The 18,771-nt window shown below is 50.1% G+C and overlaps 1 protein-coding gene across 1 annotated transcript in view; it reads left to right on the top strand.

Moving 5' to 3' along the window:
- Nucleotides 1–4,253: 4,253 nt before the first annotated feature.
- Nucleotides 4,254–18,771, top strand: part of Pcp4 (Purkinje cell protein 4) — a 53,396-nt gene continuing 38,878 nt past the window's right edge. Inside the window, exon 1 of the mRNA XM_076868841.2 lies at nucleotides 4,254–4,330. Within this exon, the coding sequence (XP_076724956.1) occupies nucleotides 4,322–4,330 (9 nt within the window). The 5' untranslated portion in view covers nucleotides 4,254–4,321. The remainder of the gene's footprint in view (nucleotides 4,331–18,771) is intronic.

Raw genomic sequence — 18,771 nt, 5'->3', positions numbered from 1 at the left:
CCAGGTGTCCCGTGGCTGGTCCTGAGGCCTCTCCTCTCTTCTGGGCCTGTAGGTGGCCTCTGTCCCCCGTGTCCTCACACCCCTCTTTGTGCATCTTGACGTCCAGAACTCTTCTTCTCATAAGTACACCAGTCATTTGGGCCGGGACTCACCCCGTGGCCTCGTTTGACCTTGACGACCTCTCTAAAGGCCCTATCGACAAACACCGTGAGGTCGGGTCAGGACTTCAACACGTGAGATGTTGGGGAAACAATTTAGTCCACAACACCAGGGGAGAAGGCTGGCTCTGCAGAAAGGCTCATGGATCGGCAATTCTGGAAAGCACCGTGGAGAGTGGATTGGAGGACTTTGCCTGTTTGAAACTGGGAACAGGAAAAATGATTAAGGAACCCCACAAAGCGCAGTTCGGAAAGCCGTCAGGGCTGCTGGAGTGGAAAGTCCTATCAGCAGGTACTCAGCGCGGCCTTCAGCACAGCAGGACCGGCCTGGACCGGCCTGGACCGGCCTGGACAGTTAATTGGGCTGAAAGGAACTGCATGTTATAAAATGACCTTTTCATCCAGAAACAGAGAAAAATTTAGAGCTTAAGCGCACAGCAGCTTCAGGTAAGATTGTAACATTAAAATTAGGAGAGGAGAAGAGGCTGAGGTCCACCCAGCCATGGGGTGGATTTGTCTCCAAATCATTTCCTTCTTTTCTGTTGGCTGGTGCCTTTGAAGAGAAAGAGTGACCTCCATGACTTCAGGGAACATAAGACGTCGCCCTCTATTACATCAGGTGGCCGACAGCTCTGCAGGGAGGGGCAGAGAGTGGGGCGGCTGGTCTGTGAGCAGTGTCATTTGCTAACACCCCGCCAGGCCATAGCTCAACCTTTATGCTCATCTCGTTTTCCTTCAAAATGTCAGTAAAACCCCATCGTCTCAGTTTAAAACACGTTCATTTTGTTAGAATTTTTTTTTTTTGACATTTTTGAAAGCTGGATTCAAATTTGACAGCAGAGATTTTTTTGAAAGATGCTTTTCCTCATTTTCAAAAGAGAAAAATTTTGCATGTTGGATTTGGAGAGTGAATCTCATGTCATAAAGCAGGAGAGCTCTTTTCTAGAGTGGTGTCATGGTAGTGATCCCTGGGGTGTTGCTCCCTGGGTAGTTTTGGGTGACAATTCTGTGCTGGCACCGTGCCAGCTATGAGCAGTGAAAGAGTGACCAGGGTCGTAGGTGGTTATAGGTCTTTCAAGGGCTTAAAGCCCAGGAGGGGAGACAAGAGCTGAGAAAACCACTGCACCCATCAGGGCGCTGTTAAAATAGATGCTTCCGGGAGAGGCTTCTAGAGTCGCATTGTGTCTCCACATCTGCAGGCAAAATCTGGACACCCCGTGGGTGGGTGGCAGAGCAAGGGGCGAAGTTCAAGGCAGCAGGAAAGATGAAGAATCAAAGACAGGGGTTCACGGCTCCACCACAGGGTCGGGAGGCTGGGGCTTGGGGTCCATAGGTACCCGAGGCTGCTTCCCTCAGCTGTGGGCCAGTGAGGGCAGGAAGGAGAAGGCAGTCAGGAAGGTGGGCCACGTGGTCTCTGTTCCACGGAAGATGACCACATCCTCTGTGCTGAGGCTTCTGGTTCACGGTCCAGACAGCACCGGGCACTTGCACGGTGGGCACCAGGGCCACAAATCAGGAAGACCCGAAGCTCCAAAGCGGAGGAAGGAAGAAGGAGGTGGGTTCTTTTTCACCCCCAAACTGTGTACAAACGATGCATTTGACACAGAAGTCTTAAGAGAGCCCTAGACCATCAGTGCACAGTGTCACTGTAGATCATCCCGGAGCTTGCCTGGTCCAACTCTGCCCCTTGTGGCAGTGTGGTGCCTGCAAGAAGAGGACAGGAATCTGTCCCTATTATATAGACCCTTTTTCATAAATTATAGGACCACAGGTCTATATTTCAATTCAGTGAGGGTGAAGCATTCTGTAAGATCTGATGGATGAAGTCGTAGATCTGATTCTCCTGAAGTTCCTTCGGTATTTATTCCCCAGCTTAATATATTTGGAGCATATATTTTGCTGAGGTTGGCAGATGCAGGGTTTAATATTTCTGTATTACCAGTGGAGGAAATCAGACACCGGGCAAGGGAGAGACTGCGTCAAATTCAGGCATAAGACTCTGCCTGTGTGAGCGTCTGGTCTAGGTTTTCTGGTTCTCGATCCCATCTGCTGTAACACTGTTTGCATAATCTGATGGGCGTCAGATTATGGGGCATGTTGAAGTTGTTTAAATTAAACACACACACACACACACACACACACACACACACACAGTCCACCCTTTATATCTACCAGTTCCAAGTTTGAAAATTCAATCAACTGAGGTTTGAAAAGATTCGAAGAAAATTCTGTCCATGCTGAACATGTACGGACTTTCCCTTCTTTCTTAAACAGTACAGTACGACAACTGTTCCCACAGCATTTACCTTATTAGGTGATGTAAGTCATCTTGAGGTGACTTAAAGTCTATGGGGGGACGTGCAGAGGTTATATAAGGGATGTGAGTATTCGTAGATCTTAGTATCCACAGGGATCCTAGAACCCACCCCTCTGGGACACTGAAGGACCACAGCATGTAAAGTAAATAATACCAAGGGACTCTACGAGAGGTGGGAGAGATGGGGAGTGGGCAGGAGGCAGGAGGAGAAGGATGCCTGTGGAGCTCGGAGGAGCAAAGCAAGCTCTGTGAGTGTGTGTGTGTGTGTGTGTGTGTGTGTGTGTGCACGTGTGCGTGCATGTCTCAGCATTGCTTCAATCTGTGCTTCTGAGACTCGACCTCTTATCAGAACCACATGGGAAAGTTAAAAGCCGTTTGTTGTCCTTGTCCCTGGGGAGTCCTTCATTCCCTGGTCTGAGGGCTGGGCTTGAGGGGCACCACAGCCCTTGAGAGTCCAAGGGGGAGCTGGTGGAGGTGTGCTGGGGGGCAGCCTGCAGGTGGAGCCTGCCCGGGAGCACTGTGGGGGCCATGGGGTGTACACTCAGTCTCGCAGGTAACCCCAGACCACCAACCTCCCGTGGCAGTGTGGCTCCACTGTGTGGCCACCCCCGATTGCTGTGTGCTCTCGAGCACAGACTCAGCTCCCCATGCCCAGCAGGAGTGATGGACCTACTAAGGACACCAGGGAGGTCACGTGGTCTCAGGGCGGCTTCCTCCTGGCCTCGCTCCGTGGCTTGCAGATTACATCTTCCTGCTGTGTACTCATTGGTCATCCTCTGTGTCCTGGCCTCCTCTTCTTGGAGCTCAGGCACAGACTCAGTGCCCACGAGCAACTCTGAGTTAGGAGGACTGACTCCCACGGGAGCCACAGGAGAGACCCAGCTTCTGCCTTGAGCTCCCACGCTCCTGTCTGGGGAGAGGAGGCAGTTGACGGGTCAGCAGGGGGCACTGCTCTGCACAGGGAGGAGGGACATGGGGGAGGGTGTCAGGGACCCTTGACGTGGTCTTGCCCGTCTCCTTCCTGGGCTAGGAACTAGGATGGCCGTGTTCATTGTGTCTCAAGATGTTCTCTTGTGTCTGTTGAGGGTCCCACAGGTTCAGGAATGAGCCAAAGGGCTGAACCTCTTCCCAGAGAGGCTGGGCCAGGAGGAGGCAAGGAGACTTTTAATCGCGTCCAGGGCCCATGCTGACTCTCCTTCCCGGAGCTGAAGAGGTGTGACAATTACAGATAAATTCAGCTGCTCTTCTTTCTTGTCACAGCGTGACTAAAAACCTTGAGAATCCACATGCAGGTTCAGTCCTGCTCCGACACCACCTGCTGTGTCCTTGTAGCGGGGCTGTGAGCAGGAGGACAGATGTGGGGCAGGGGACAGGGGAAGAAATGGCGAACTCAAAAGCCCAGGCTCATGGCATCAAGGGTAGGGAGGGTAAAGGCTCCTGGGAAAGCCAAGAGGGACGGGGACAGCAGGTACTCCCCTTCCTGGAAATGCAAACCTCCATCACGCCGACATTGGAAAGCATTCTCCCTGTGTGTGTACCTCGTGTCCCCAAGTAAGCCACCGGTAGCACTCCTGGGGCCACCCTGCATCTCTCTGCCTTTCCTTCTCTCTGTGCAGAACTGGAGCAGCCGGCTCCCTGCCATTCTCCTCTGCTCCACTAGGTGGCTCTGGGTGCTCTCAGATGACGGCGGGCGCTCAGACAGGTGAAGGAATCTCATTGGCTCACGGGAGGCGTGATGCCACCGGGCAGCTCTTTTTAAGAGAAAAGCCAGGACCTGAAGCAGCGACCCCTGAGCAGTGCTCTCTGTGCCTAGCGGCGGAGACCGGGCTGCTGTGTGAAAGCCAACATGAGTGAGGTGAGTGATTCTTCGGCTTGCAGGGGAAACTTGGGAGCGAGGAGAAGGGGTCTTCCACATGCCGAGCCTCAGGAATCCTGAAGGGTTTAGGAGCGGTGTCTGAGAGGAAATCAGCTCTGCAATTATTTGCTTGAGGACCGATGCTCTGCATGTCTTGGTTTGAATGGCAGCACAGACAGGGATAACTTTGCAACTTTTAAAATCAGCCTTACCAAGAGGAAGGGATGAATTGTTTGCTTCTGATTTTATTGTGACTTTGGAAAATGCTTTGGCTTATACAGGGAGCGGATGGTTTTATTCTCATGGAGATTTGTGCTTCTCCCAGCAAGCCCGTCTTGCCATGTTTGCCTGGGTGGACACCTTAGCATGCAGCTACCTGGGGGAGATCAAGCCTGGGATGGCGGGGAGCTGGGGTGAGGATTCGTGCTTGGGTGCATCTCACGCAGGCACACTGCCACTACAAAGTGCACCTGCAGTTAATCACAGCACCAGGGACAGACACAGACAGTAGGGACCGTGGGAAGCCCAAGGGTGTCGATAAGCTCCAACATGGGGGGAGGCACTGGCGGAAGAGCAGCTAATTTCAAAAGGAAAGTCGCTTCTGCATATGTGTACACGAAATGTTTTGTTGGGGCAAACTGATAGCTTGTGTATTTTTAAAAAGACTATAATCGCTTTCTCTCCCACAAGGCAGATTTGGGTTGTAAATACCATCCTCATTCAGTCTGATAACCCGGCCAAGTCCTCGTCGTTTCCTCTTGGATGGCACTTTAATGATTACTTTTAGAGAACTCTTATCATCTTTTTTATTTTTAAGAGATCTGTTGGACAGATGGGCGATCTTTTTTTGGAAGTTTAGAGTAAAATTAACAACTTCAGGAATAAAATGCCTCCCCCTGCTCTTATCTCTCTGCTGGGTGACTTGGGATATTGACATGGTGGGCAGGAGGTCAGAGCTCTGACAACTTAGGAACTGGGCTTGGGATGAGCCAAGAGCCTGGGGTAGGAAGGCAACGTGGGGTGGGAGATGGGCCGTCTCCGGCAGGCCACCTGGCAGGCTGCCAGGCAGATGTGGTGACAAGGGTGAAGCGCTGGGCACTGTCCCCGGCATTCCTGCACCTGCCCCTTCTTTGAGCCTCCCAACTCTCCTCTGTAGTAGGTGCCATTATTATTCCCAGTGGACAGATGAGGAAACTGAGGCTCAGAGAAGTGAACCAGCTGGCTCAAGGTCACCAGTTAGGGACCATCAGAGCCAGGGCTTGGACTGCAGTGCTGGGCTGTTGGCCATCAGGTGCATGCTGGTGTCTGAATGTGGGTGGACTCTCTGAAGAGCTGGGGCCAGAGGAGGGTGCGAGGCCAGGAAAAGGAGGGTGGGGCTCTGAATTAGGGCACTGCCTGCCTGCTTAGGGGAGGGGCTTTGCGCTGGACCCTCGGGGATCTGAGGAATGTTTGCTGTTGGTGGTCGGCTCACCTTGCTCACCAAATGAAGGGATGGCAGTGCAGATGGGTTTTCCTTGATACAAAACCTAGTGGGTAGAAGGGGCCAGAAGCCACAGAGCCCTGGGGCCCCTCTCTTGGGTCAGGTCAGCTAACCTGGAACATGAGCTCAGTTGCCCATCTCCTGCTGAGGCTCCTTCCCTATGTGGTCCTCAGGAGTTCTGCAGGGTGCTGGGCGGGGCAGGGCCACGTACCATAAGTCTCCAGGGAAGAGCATGCATCCCAGAGCTCACCCCACGATTGGGATCATAACCTGGTTTCTGTTGAATGTGTAATTAGGGCGCTCTGCAGGTCCCGCCCTGCCTCCAGCGCATCACGAGATGGAGCGCTCTGCCTTGCTCCTGGAGTGTGGGCAAAGCCCCCAGAATGCAGACCCTGCTGCCCTGCTCATCACCCGGCCACTCCTCCCCGTTCTCACCCTGTCACCTTCCACCTTGCAGCCCCACCTTCTGACCTCCGCTCCTGGCTGCCCTCCAGGCTCCTGGGCATGCATTCCTTGGACAGCAGGAATTTGTCCTTTGACTAAAACTTAAATCTGCTTAAAACATTTAATAAAGTGGAACAGAAGTTGCTTTCTGAGGACTGGGTCCCCCCTTCCAAAAGTTCTTAGTTGGATGAATTAAAAGTGACTTTTTTCGTTTTAATAACTCTCAGGCAAGGATGGATTCCAGATGATCATTTATTTGCTCCTGTGACTAAGAGTCAGAGGGCCGGGCAGGGGTTTGTCAGTTTCGTCCGACCTCAGGCTTTTGGAGGGTCTGGTGGGCAGGTAGTTCCCGCTTGGCTCCTGGAGCTGTGCTGGCTGTGCAACTCCCAACGCACTAGCTGTTCCCTGGGGCTGCATGGGAGCAGGGCTGGGCTCAGAGCACCTGAAAGGGGCAGAAGGGTCTCCAGTCTGGAGGACAAAGGCAGAACAGCAAACCGAGCCTGGCGCTGGCTTCAAACTGGGCAGCGTGACGACACAACATCATCTTCACCCCCTGGGACAACATTTTTTGGGGGATTGACATGTGATTGAAAAGAGCAGCTCAAGTATTGCAAGGAAATAAAGTCCAAATTTAGGGCAACGTGAGAGTGTGGAGGTGGTTTGTGGGGGCGTCTGATTTACATCTCGGTATTAAAGTGTGTCAGATGTGCCTGGAGCAATCTATGAGATGACTCGGGAGATAATTTAGCAGGGATCAAAATGCAGGCTGGAGTCTATTAGCTGGATCAGAAGCCCAGCTTACAAAGCGCAGCAGCATCTCGTCTTTGGTCTCACTACACCCAGGAGAAAGCCTCCCTTTGTTTTCAGCCACCTTAAGAAAAAAAGTCCCAGTTTGTCACTTAGGTATCTGTTTTTAAGTTGCTTTTCCAAAGAACTTACTTAGTGGGGCAGGAGTGAGATCTTGATGGGGACAGACGCACGTCTGGAGAGGGATGTGAACCTCGGCACACCCGTTGCCCTGCTGGGCGGCCGTGGGGAGGCTGTGCCCATTACATAACACATCAGCTGGCAGCTGTTAGAGAGACTGGAGACCCTTGGGGAAAAGCCTCCTTCTAGGCCTGAGCTTCCCGTCCTGAGGGCTCTCTCCCGGCTTTGGCCAAGGTGGGATGGCGTGGCTCAGGGTTGTGACTCAGGGTGGTTTTCCGTCTAGACCTTGGCCACAATGAAGGATGATGCCTGCCAAAGGCACCGTGCAGACAACACTGGCAACCTTTGTGGGCGAACCTTTAGACACGTCTGTCGTGAGCCCGAAACGCAGTCATCACTGCTGTGTGCTCCAGTTATACAGCCATCTCGAAGGAAACTCGGGAGCAGGGGAGGGCCTTGTTCTGGAGGGACAAGGGGAAGCTACCCTCACTTAAATCTTGGGATGGGGGCTTAGAAAAGACAGGAAGTTCTTTTTGTTTTTGATCAAAAGTAGACATTGGTTTTAAAATACCCCGCAACATTGTTTTAGGGGGCAGGTGCTGAGCTACCAGGGTAACCCAGTGAGGGGACAGATAATTGATAAAACTGTGCTAAGGTAAGAATTATTATTGTAGTTTGGTGTTTCTTATGATGTTGTCACAGGGAACTGAAAGGAATGCTAATGGATGGATGGTTAGGTGTGTAAGGACCTATGTGTTTGAGAGTCCTAAGTGCTGATTCTGAGGGTAACCACATAGATTTTGCAAGTGGGCCCAAAGACCCAACAATAGATGGCCAATGGCACTTCACATCCTGATGTGATTTTAACCTCATTTAGGGGTGTAACTGGTGTAACTCAGCGGAGATACAGGAGGGTCCAGTAGGATCCACTTGATTTTGCTGGTCCACACAATGAGGGCCTCTGCTCTAATTGGGGATATTAAGACGCTGACTGCAGCTTAGATTCAAAGCTTGACTTTTCCCAGCAGGGAAGAGGCCAAAACTGAGCATAAAAATGTGTTTTCTGGGCTGGTGACTTTAATGGAGAACCATAAAATTTATTTCCCCATCCCACACTTCATTAACTAATGCCGCAGGATTAAAGAATCTCATTGTTTTTCTTTTGAATTCTAAGAATGACAGAGCACAAGATGTATTCTTACTTTTCCCCAGGAAGAAAAATTGAATAAATGACTCACAGTTGATTTTATTAAAGGTTTATGGGAGTGGAGGGATCGAGACGAAAGGGTTTTGTAGTGGCAACTCCCTTGAGTCCGAGACGGACACACTCTCGGCATTACTGATTAACATCCTGTTTCTTCTCTGTGTTTCCTTAGAGGTGTTACCATAGGTGGGAGACGTTCACGATTTGTTGATGCTCCCTCTGTTCCCAGCCAGCTGGGCACACGGAACTATTTGAGCACACACTGAAGCCTCCAGCTTGGGGTTTTTCATTAATTTCAAATGGCTTTCTGGAAAGGGCTCACACTGGGGGAGGAGAAGGATCTCAGGTGCTGCAGAGACACAGGTTTATATTATATTTGAGACTTTTGTACAACACAGCTTTTAAGAGCATGCTGTGGAAGTGTTACCAGTTGCACGTCATTGATCAGAAGGTTCCTCCCCAGGCTATGAATTTCCCCGGTGGGGACAGTTCTATGTTGTCCACAGGCCTAGACCCTGGATCGCCTCCTGGTTTAGGTCTAGTTCCAGAATGAATTGATGAATTTCCAAGAAAGGACTTGTCAGTTACTGTAACAGATGGGCCAGGCACCCTCTTCTCCAAACCCTGAGACTAGTGGTTGAGGTACGGTCGGAGGGACCCAGGGCATCTTTTGATCTTTCTCTTGGGTGGAAGCCTGAGTTTGCTGTGCAAATCCTTTTGAGTGGGAAATGGGTACACGAGCATATTTTCAAAACAAATGCTTTCATGGCCGAAAATGAGAAAAAAATGGGAAGTGCCTCAGCAGAAAGAACTCCTGACATTTGGGAAAATGACAGAAAAAATACTAGGGGGGATGCTAAAATTCTAATGTCTGTATTTCATGTCACCTTCTCCGAGATCATTTCATTTCGGGTACATCTGTTGGATTTCTAACAAGAGAGATCATACTGAGACGCAGAACTCTGGACACCTATAAAATCAGAGCACCTATAAAATCATTGAAACAGAAATGCGGTTGGACCGTAATTAAAGGAGAATAAGAAAGAGTCTAAGCAGATGTTTAGTAAGAGAGCTCCCAGCATCAAATCACAGTCAGCCAAGAGTAGATTCTGGCACATTATTGGAGGTAAAATATATTCCACATCCAGAAAGCAAGTTGCACAAGTAAATATTTAACTAGCAATTAAATATATTGTCAATAATTTTAATATTGTTAATAGTGATTAAAACAATTACTTCCCTTAAATTATCTGTGAATGTTAGTTTATGTTTGGACTAGGACTATATGGCGGTTCATACACAAAAGGGGATCGATTGAGATTGGTTCTCTGGGGATCTGAGGATTGCATGGTGACCTGCGTCCTATGCAGCATAATAGGATCTCTGCTTCTCTGTATCCCAGCCATGCACCATTTACTATTCTTCTCCCCATTCAAAATGAGCCAAGCACAAACAATGAATAAACATTTTCCATTTGACCGGGAACGGGTGCCTTAGAGTGCAGATGTGAGGAAGTTCTGCAGGTCTTACTTCGTGCCACAAACAAAATGCCCATCAATGTCTCAAACCTATAAAATTCACCGAACATTTCTGACTTCTTCACATGGACAATTCAGCCTAACTTACACGTTCCAGGCATCACGGTGCTTGTGAATTGTTTGTGCCTTGCAAATAGCTCTAGATTTATGCCTCAGAATCTCACTGAATTACTTCTCATTCCATTTCTGAAAGGGAAACGCTTGGCTGTATTTATGACATTGTCCAGGAAAAAATCAATCACCCAATAAATGCCATTATTTTATATTTTGCTCTTAACCTGCCACCTTCTAAATAAAAATGAGACAAATTAGAATCATAAAGCAGGGATGTGATCACCCAGAAATTGCAGGCTCCGCCCGCAGAACATCCAAGGGAAAGGAAGTAAAGTGAGAGCCATCAGGCCACTCAATGAGGCCACCTGCCCACTGCCAGGGAGGGGACCAGAGAGCAGGGGAGGCCTTCTCTCAGCAAGGCTTCTGCCCTCACTGTGCAGACAGAGTTGGACTTTGACGAGATTAGAATGGCCACAGTTGCACAGGCTTCTGTCCTCCACCCAGTGGTCTGAATCTCAGTGCTGATTACGGCTACTTGGTGATGCTCAATTCCAAACCTGAAGTGGGGCTGTGAAAAAAGACATGGTCGTCTGTCATCTCTCCCACAGCACCACACCTTTTTTGGCTTGGCTGACATTCTAACAAAGTGACTGGTTATTTTAATTTTTACAACCCTGAGAGGAGGACTCCAGAGTCGACCATACTCATGGATGTTGTCTCAATCAAAGAAGAGGAAAAATATAACAAAGAAATATCTTTCCTAAGATTTTTAAAAAACGAATACCTAAATCCATCCATCACATACCTAAATTCTAATACTTACAAAACAAATTAAGGAATTATTCATGCTTTAAAATTTAAGTTTCTTATGTGTATGATTTCCTTATTAAGTTGTACTGTTTTGTTAGGGATTTAGAAAACTATCACTTTTTTTTTCTTTTCCTTTTTGAGCCTAGCAAAAGGCTACCTGTACCTAGGGTTTTCTGTTTCTAATTGTACTTTGCTCCACACTTCTTCTGATACGCGAAGAAATTCCTGATTGCATGGACAGGTGGAAGTCTGAGCTGGGGAATGGCCCTATTGGAGCATCGGGGTGGCTAGTGAGGGGTGAAAGCCCATGACAGACACCAGCATCAGCACCAACCTGTCACATCAGGACAGGGACAGGGCTAAGCCTTCCTTCAAAGAATCAGTCTTAGAGGTTTCAGTAAGTTCTGGATGGAAAGAACAGGGAGCACAACTCCATGATGCTGCCGCGTTTCCTCCTCAGAGCAAGGAAAGGGGTCTGAGCAGGCAGCGGCCTCTTGCCCAGTGAGACGGAGTCCTCGCCCTGTCCTTCTCTGGTTCTCCATAGTTAGCTGCCACTGTCCTAAAGATAACCCTCCCATCCAGCCTGTAGTTGGGTGGCCCTGCCTCCTCAGCCCACCGACAGATCTGGGATAGGGCAGGGCCACGGCTTCAGTGCTCTGGAACGCGGTCCCCAAAGTGTTTGTTAATAAACCCCGTGGGGGAAAAATCTCGAGTGTGTGTGCACAGTAGGTTTTTGGATGTATTCTTAAATTACACATATGTGTTGCGGTGCTATTGGATTAAGGCGCAGTTCTAAAATATACTAAAAACACAATTTAAAAAGATTGATGAGACGAGCTGTGCTTTCAGCTCTTGCGTGGATCACGGTGGTTCATTAGCCCAAACTTCAGGAGACAGTGCGCGCCTCCAAGAGCGAGTGGTTTGCGGGAGAGTGTGGAGAGCCGTAGCTCAGGTTCTCTCTCGGGAGCCGCACTTCTCTCTGGGCCTGCTGCTGGCTGTGGTTTCCAAGCTTGCGAAGGGCTGGGGACGTCGCTGTGACACTGGAGGCCAGCTGGGCTCTCTCGGCGCCGCTGTGTGCTGGCAGAATCCACATCATTTTCCGTCTGTGATTTAGGCAGGATTTTTTAAATTGTGGTAAAAAACTTGAAACTTGCCGTCTTAACCATTCCTAAGCGTGCGGTCCAGCAGTGTCCAGTGTGTTGACACTGTTGGGAAACCTGTGTCCAGAACTGCCCAGGCTGCAGAACCGAAACCCTGCACCCGAGGAACACGGGCTCCCCTTGCTCTTCCCAGCCCTGTGGACCCCGCTCCACTTCCAGGCTCGGCTCTCGGGGCCCCTCGAGAGGCTGTCTGTAGGAGGAGCTATGCCACATGTGTCTTTGGCTTCCCTTACGTGGCTTGGCCTCTTCAGGGTCGCCATGCATGGCAGGTGACCGTGGAGTAGGAACATAGAACCCCTTGTCCCCTGTGGGAAGGCAGGCTCCGTTAACGGCGGGTCATGGAATCTGTGCATCCTCCTAATGGAGCCCAAGGGACTGCCACGCAGGATTCCAGGAGCCCATCATCAATGAGGGTGGCAGGGACAGTTCCCAGCTGTGGGTTCTCACTCTTCCCAGCCCAGGAAATCCATATCCACCTGGATATCAGCTCTTCATGGAATCTGATTCCTCACTGATGGTGGATCACAAACAAATGTAAACAGAAATTCTCAATCACTCTTCACTCCATGAGGCTGCGACCCTGAAGCACCCTACACCCTGGAGGTGTGTCCACTGTGGTTTGTGCTGGTCTGGGGCCTTCTGGAGTTGTGTTGTGCACAACCTGTGTAGCCGAACATGGTGTCCTCCCTGTCCTTGCTGGGCCGGAGTCAGCCTGCTCAAGGACCATTAACCTAGAGAAAAGCGGTGGTTTGTATGGCCCCACTTCGATGTCGGAGACTTGAAGGGGGCTTTCTCCCTTCATTCAAAGTGATCCTTTTATTTATTTACTCGAGACAAGCTTGGCGAGGTTGCCCAGGCTGGCGTTAAATTCCTGGGCTCAAGTGATCTTGCCTCAGCCTCCCAACAAGCTGGGACCACAGGCATGTGCCGCTGTGCCTGGCTTCAAAGTGTTCACTTAAAAATTGGGACAAGTGACCCAAAATTAGTCTTGTGAAGAAACCACAGAGCTCTTTAGGAAAAGCGGGTCCCCGTTTTGCTTGTGCATTTCCCATCCTATTGAAGCTCCAATTTCCTGTCATGTTCTGGATACAACCCAATTTCTCTTGCACCTGTCCCAATTCCATCAAGACTTGGACAAGAAACACTTTAAAAATAGACTGGCCCTGGGTATTTTCCTTGTCTTGAGTGAAGAGAGAGCAGAGACGTCTGGACACAGCCATTCTTTCCCTCCCTGCGTCCCTGCCCTGTTTTCAGGATTCCGGTTTCCACCCTGACCTCCTGCCCTCCGTCCCCCCACACAGATGAAGGTGACAGACGCCCGTGTCCCTGCTGCATGGCCTGTCCCGATTCTCTTCTGCTCGCCTGACAGCATGTGCTTGACTTTTGAGCCTTGTGCTTGCCCTCCACTGCTCTGATTGAATCAGAGAGCGCGTTCTGAAGGCCCCAGTACAGAACCCCGAGGACACATCGGCCTGGAGACCCTCAGTCCTTGCTGTGCTCAGTGCTGTTGCCTGTGTCATCAGTAACCACATATGTCGGGTGCATTTCTTTCTGTCTGCTACGATCATGAAATTTTAAGAGACTGTGTCTTCTGTACGTTCCCATGTCCCCAGCACACAGCACGAGACACTCATTGATGTCTTAGGATCCATTATGTGTGTACATGCCGGATGGAAGAGTTTATGGGCTAGTGGGAGAGACAAGGTCACAGAAAACGAGCTCTAGTGCACACGGCACAGGTCTGGTCTGTGGATAAACCAAGTGCCAGGGAAGCACTGGATACCGGGTCATGGTGCAGGCTGGGAAGGGAGGCAAGTCAGAGACCAGCAGACACTTCCCAAAGTAGCCGTGCTCACAGAGCTAGGGAGTCCACACACTCCCTGAAGATCAGTGCCACCAGCACTATCGGGTAATAATTAATTTATTTATGTGTTTATTTATTTAGGTACCAGGGTTGAACCACTGAGCCACATCCCTAGCACTTTAATTTTTTTTTTTTTTATTTTGAGATAGGGTCTCATTAAGTTGCTTAGAGCCTCAGTAAGTTGCTAAGGCTAGCTTTGAACTTACAGTCCTCCTGCCTTAGCCTCCCGAGTCGCTGGGATGTCGTCAGGTGATCTTGAGAGTTGTGCATTTTAGCACCATCTGAGAATTTAGCAATCTCTTAGGTCAATGGAAGCCTGCACATCAAGGCTGATGCTATAGTTAAGTTTCAACTGCTCAGTGTTAAAAGCGGCTTGGAACATACTGGACATTTTTTTCCCATTCTTATTAATGAATATGGAGCTCTATTGACTTTTCATAGCTCCCTTTAAAAGTGTGAAGTGAAAAAAATCTCTTCAGCACATTGGAAATAGGTCTCATGAGGACAGCCACTTACTTTTTTTTTTTTGGAGTTATACACATGACTTTACTTTAAAATCTGCATGTTCTAATTGTGAGAACTGTGTAGGCGAGTTTGAAGGTCAGTGATTGGCCTTCCGGGGTCTTGGCATTATCCGAGGCTGGATATCACTGTGCTGTTTAGACCTCCGGCTCCCTGGAGGCTTCTTGCTATTGTTATTCTTTTTTCCTCTTTTAGTCCGTTCAAGGAATGGACTCATCCTATATTTATAGCTCCCTTCTCACATCTGCTGAAGTCCTGTCAAAATACATAGATAATACAGTTCCATGTCTCAAATATTATTTCTGGCAGTGTTCTCTACCCCAGGAATGTGGGCTATTTAACTCTTCTTGAAGAAAATTTCTTAAAATAGATGTAGCGATTTGTCAAGCACCTCCACCAAGCACCTCCTCCAAGTTCATAGCTATCTTTTCATCTGGATTTAATCTTCCCATCTTTCAGCCTCTCGTCTCATTGGGGGGCCGTATTTTATGAATTTCCACGTCATGGGTTTTCTGCTGAGTTCTTGCCGAAAGCCAGATTGGCTGAAATTCATGTGAGCGTTCCCCCAGGGTTGAATTTTGAATGAGGATTTTAAATTTTCAAATGACAAAAATACAAATGCAGCCTAATGTACCTCCACTGCTAGGAGCAGTGGCCTCGGGGGACCTTTGTTCTGGCTCCTGGGCTCCGGGCTCTGGTGGTGCTGCCCCAGGGAAGGGACATGGGATGGCGCCTCAAGGATCTGTCAGAAATGAGCTGCGTGAGAGCAAGACCTGTCCTCACCCTGTCCTCTGGGGCACCTGTGCCACAGGCCTCTCTTGAGGGGACAATGCTCAGAGGTGGGGCATCTAAGAAAGCTCATGTCCTGGTCAGGCAGGACCAGGACAATATGGGGGGCCCCGTGAGAACAGAAGTAGGGGCCCCGGATAAACATTATTAAGAATTTTAGGACAGTGGAAACAGATCAGAAGGCCCAGCTTGGGGCCCTTCTGAATGTGGCCAATGTGACTGCCTCAGTCACACCCCCATGAGGTCAACCCTGGGTAAAGGCAGGTGGCCTGATGGCTTTTGAATGAAAGAAGAAAAGAAAGAAAAAAAGGGAAAAAAAAAAAAAGAAAGAAACAGAGAGTGGATGGAGCACGACTCTGTCACTCTCGGAGCACGGAGCCTAGTATATGCAGAGAGTATCCTCCCTGTCCAGCCGGGGCTTTGGCATAGCCTGCGTCTGGCCCTGGGAGGAGAGGGCTGAGGGTCTTCCCCAAGTCTGGCGTGGAGGAAGCCCACCTGCAGTGGGCTTGAAAAAGAAGTCGTCTTGGCCGAGGGTGGGCTTAGTTGACCCTAAGAACCGGTGACGAAGTAATAAAATCAATTAAAATGCACTTAGAACGTGTGTGTTTATGTGCACTTAAAAGCATCTAATTGCTAAATTCCAACCTCAATGTGAAAATTTCCCCTAATTCTGATTCCTAAGATCCTTCCCGGGTATTGGTTGCTTATTCATGTGAAAGGTCACTATGACCAGTTTTGTCCCATGACTTTTTCTGTCCTCACATCTGGCTTTACCTCCTCTCCGTGAGCGCCCCGTGTGCAGGGGGACACAGAACACAGATGCTCAGGCTTGTTCAACTGAAGAAGCGAGCTTACTCCGTGGGCTTGGGAACAGTCGGCCTCAGCAGACAGGGTCAGTGGGTGCAGAATGCAGTGACCTGGTGGTGAAATGATTCTGTCCCTGGAAGACAGCCTTTATCTAAATCAGAAGTAGTTTTGTTTTGCAGCAAATTCCATTGTTCTGGATTTCAGAGGATGCAAAATGAAATACGGAGCAAATGTCCATCATGAAGGGCAGAGCTGTCAGAGTGGGCAGGTGGTGGGCCTGTGTGCGTGCTCTCACACAGAGTGGGAGAGTTTCACCTCCCCAGGGAGCAGCTGGTCAGTGGCTCTGTAGCTTTTGGCCAGTCTCCGGATCCATCTCATTGCATTTCTTAAGCCAGAACAGTTGATTTAAGACCAAACATTCCCCTTACTTCCAAAAGAATACAGCCAGGCTTCTAGCATATTCTGAAACCACTTTCATTTTAGTTGAGTGGGAAAAAAAATCTGTTTCTTTATTACCAAAAAAGCAAATCTCCAGCTTCGGAAGCTCGGAACAGTCCTCCTGGAAACTGTTCTCTATGGTGCCAAGTCAGCATCTGCATTTCATCACAAGAAGTCACTGCCGAAGCCAGAGTTTCAGCTTTTATAGCAAGAGTGTCCATAGAGTCGTGGAACTCACGGATGGAAAATCAGAAAACCCACAGAGTGAGTGACCGAGGGAGAGCTTTTTTTTTTTTTTTTTTTTTTTTTTTTTTGTACAGGGATTGAACTCAGGGGCACTGGGCCACTGGGCCACTGGGCCACATCCAGCCCTATTTTGTGTTTTATTTAGAGACAGGGTCTCACTGAGTTGCTTAGCACTTCACATTTGCTGAGGCTGGTTTTGAACTCCCGATCTTCCTGCCTCAGCCTCCCGAGCCCCTGGGATCATGGCATGTGCCACTGCGCCTGGCTGGGAGGCCTGTTTTCATGGTCCCTGTAAACCGTTCTCGCAGGTGCAAGGAGTGGGCCGGAGGACCTTGCGATGGAACAGAGTCAGGACAGTGAGCTCTGCTTCATCCAGTTCTAGGACCACCCTGTGGGATGTGTTCCTCCATCTTTTACCTAAAATGGACCAAAGGGTTTCACAAGCAGACTTTTGTGTGATGTCATGAATGTCCACACGGGTCCTTTAAAATAAGGAAGGGCAAGAAATGAGATTCCTACTCTGCAACCAGATGGACTGGGATGGTTGCACAGTTGGTGGCAGAAGGTGTCCTCAAAGACAGGGCCTCCGTCTTCCAAGCCAATGTTTCCCCCTCTGAACAGGCGAGAATAATGGCGGGTGCCCTCAATTCCAAGCCAGCCTGCCCGGGCTCAGATTCCACCCCTCTGACTTGGTGTCCTTGCTCTGACACCTCCCAGCGTCTCAGGTTGTGCCTGGTAGTAAGCGTAGGGCTGTTCCTATAGAATGGAGAGTCCCTGTTGTCGTGCTTTGAGAAAATGTAGCTGCTCGCATTTGAAGACTGAGCCTGGAGCCTTGGGAGAGGGAATGAAAGGGTCCATTTACTGGGCAGCCGTACTTGGGGCTCCTCTTGGACAGCCTCAGGTGTGCTGTGGGCTCTTTCTTTCTTGCACCCCTTTTTTCACTTACTGAAGAAGCTGAGTGCAGCTCCTATGGCTCCTGGCTCAACTGTGGTGGAGCTGGTGGGGCCCAGGCGCAAGATCAGGCAGCACCCAGGATGGGTGCTGGGGGCCTGCAGGCTCTCCCAGCCCTCTCCCAGCCCCCAGGGCTTCTTCCTTCCGTGGTCTGAGGTCTTTCTTTGCCTTCTCTTGACTGGACTCGGCAGAGCGCTTTTCAAGCTGTATTGGCAAGGGGAGCAAGCTGAACGCGGGCGCTGCAGGTCATTGAAAAGAGGCATCTGTCACCAGGGCCAGTTCCTGTCCCAGGGCGACCACATGTGGGTTTCCAGCCACACGTTAGCTTCTCTGGCCCGTGAAACACAAGAGTGCTTGAGAAACCACATCGTTCCAGGAAGGGCAGCTGCGCTTGGTGCTTATATCGATTCCCTTAGATCAGAGGTTTTAGTGACTTCCAGAAAAGTGGCTCTGCCTATAGGTTCTCCCCCTGCTCATCTCTAAAGTGAATCTGGCCTTAAATGGTGAGGTGCAGCTGTGTCTCGTCTCTGCTTCCCTGGTCTTTGGTGGACAGCACTCCATCCTCTCTCGGCTCCTGACGCTGCGCTGGCTGACTAGCCACCATTTCTAGGAACAGGGACAAGGAACAGATCTCTCCTGCTCTCTCTGCTCCACCCAGTCTGGCGCCTTCTCTGGCTCCTGTGAGAACGTGCTAGTGATTTCTGGGTCCCTGTGACTCTGTTTGAAGGCTCACCGGGCCCTTCCTCAAGCAGCAGCCGGGCCACGTTGGCAGGCCTCTGGGCTTCCCACCAGCTGCCTTTACTCTGAGGCTGATCTGAGGAAAGGACACACATGATGGAGGGGTGGAGGTGAGGGAGAAGCTGCAGAAGGTGAGCACGGACATCCACGTTCCTGCAGCCTCCAGACCTCACAGAACCTCGGGCTCCCAATGGCCGAGGGCAGGTCAGAGCAGCTGCTGTTGGATCTTGTGTCCTTTACCCAGCTGCAGGCTGTGGAGAGTCGCAGATCAGGCCGGCATGCCCCAGTTGTGCCAGGGCCACTGGGTTCTCCCAGCATCCCCACGTTCCTCCTGGACCCTCCCTGTCAAGGGACTTGAACCCAAACCACAAAATACATCTGTGCCAGAGTCAGAGACCCAGGAAGCTTCAACAGGAATTAGTAACCTCACGCCTAGCAGGGAGGGCTGCGTCCTTCATGAAGGAAAGGT

Source organism: Callospermophilus lateralis, chromosome 10, assembly GCF_048772815.1.
Source record: "Callospermophilus lateralis isolate mCalLat2 chromosome 10, mCalLat2.hap1, whole genome shotgun sequence".
Taxonomy (NCBI): Eukaryota; Metazoa; Chordata; class Mammalia; order Rodentia; family Sciuridae; genus Callospermophilus; species Callospermophilus lateralis.
Note: the sequence above shows the minus strand (reverse complement) of the source record. Positions and strands in the feature narration are given on the sequence as shown.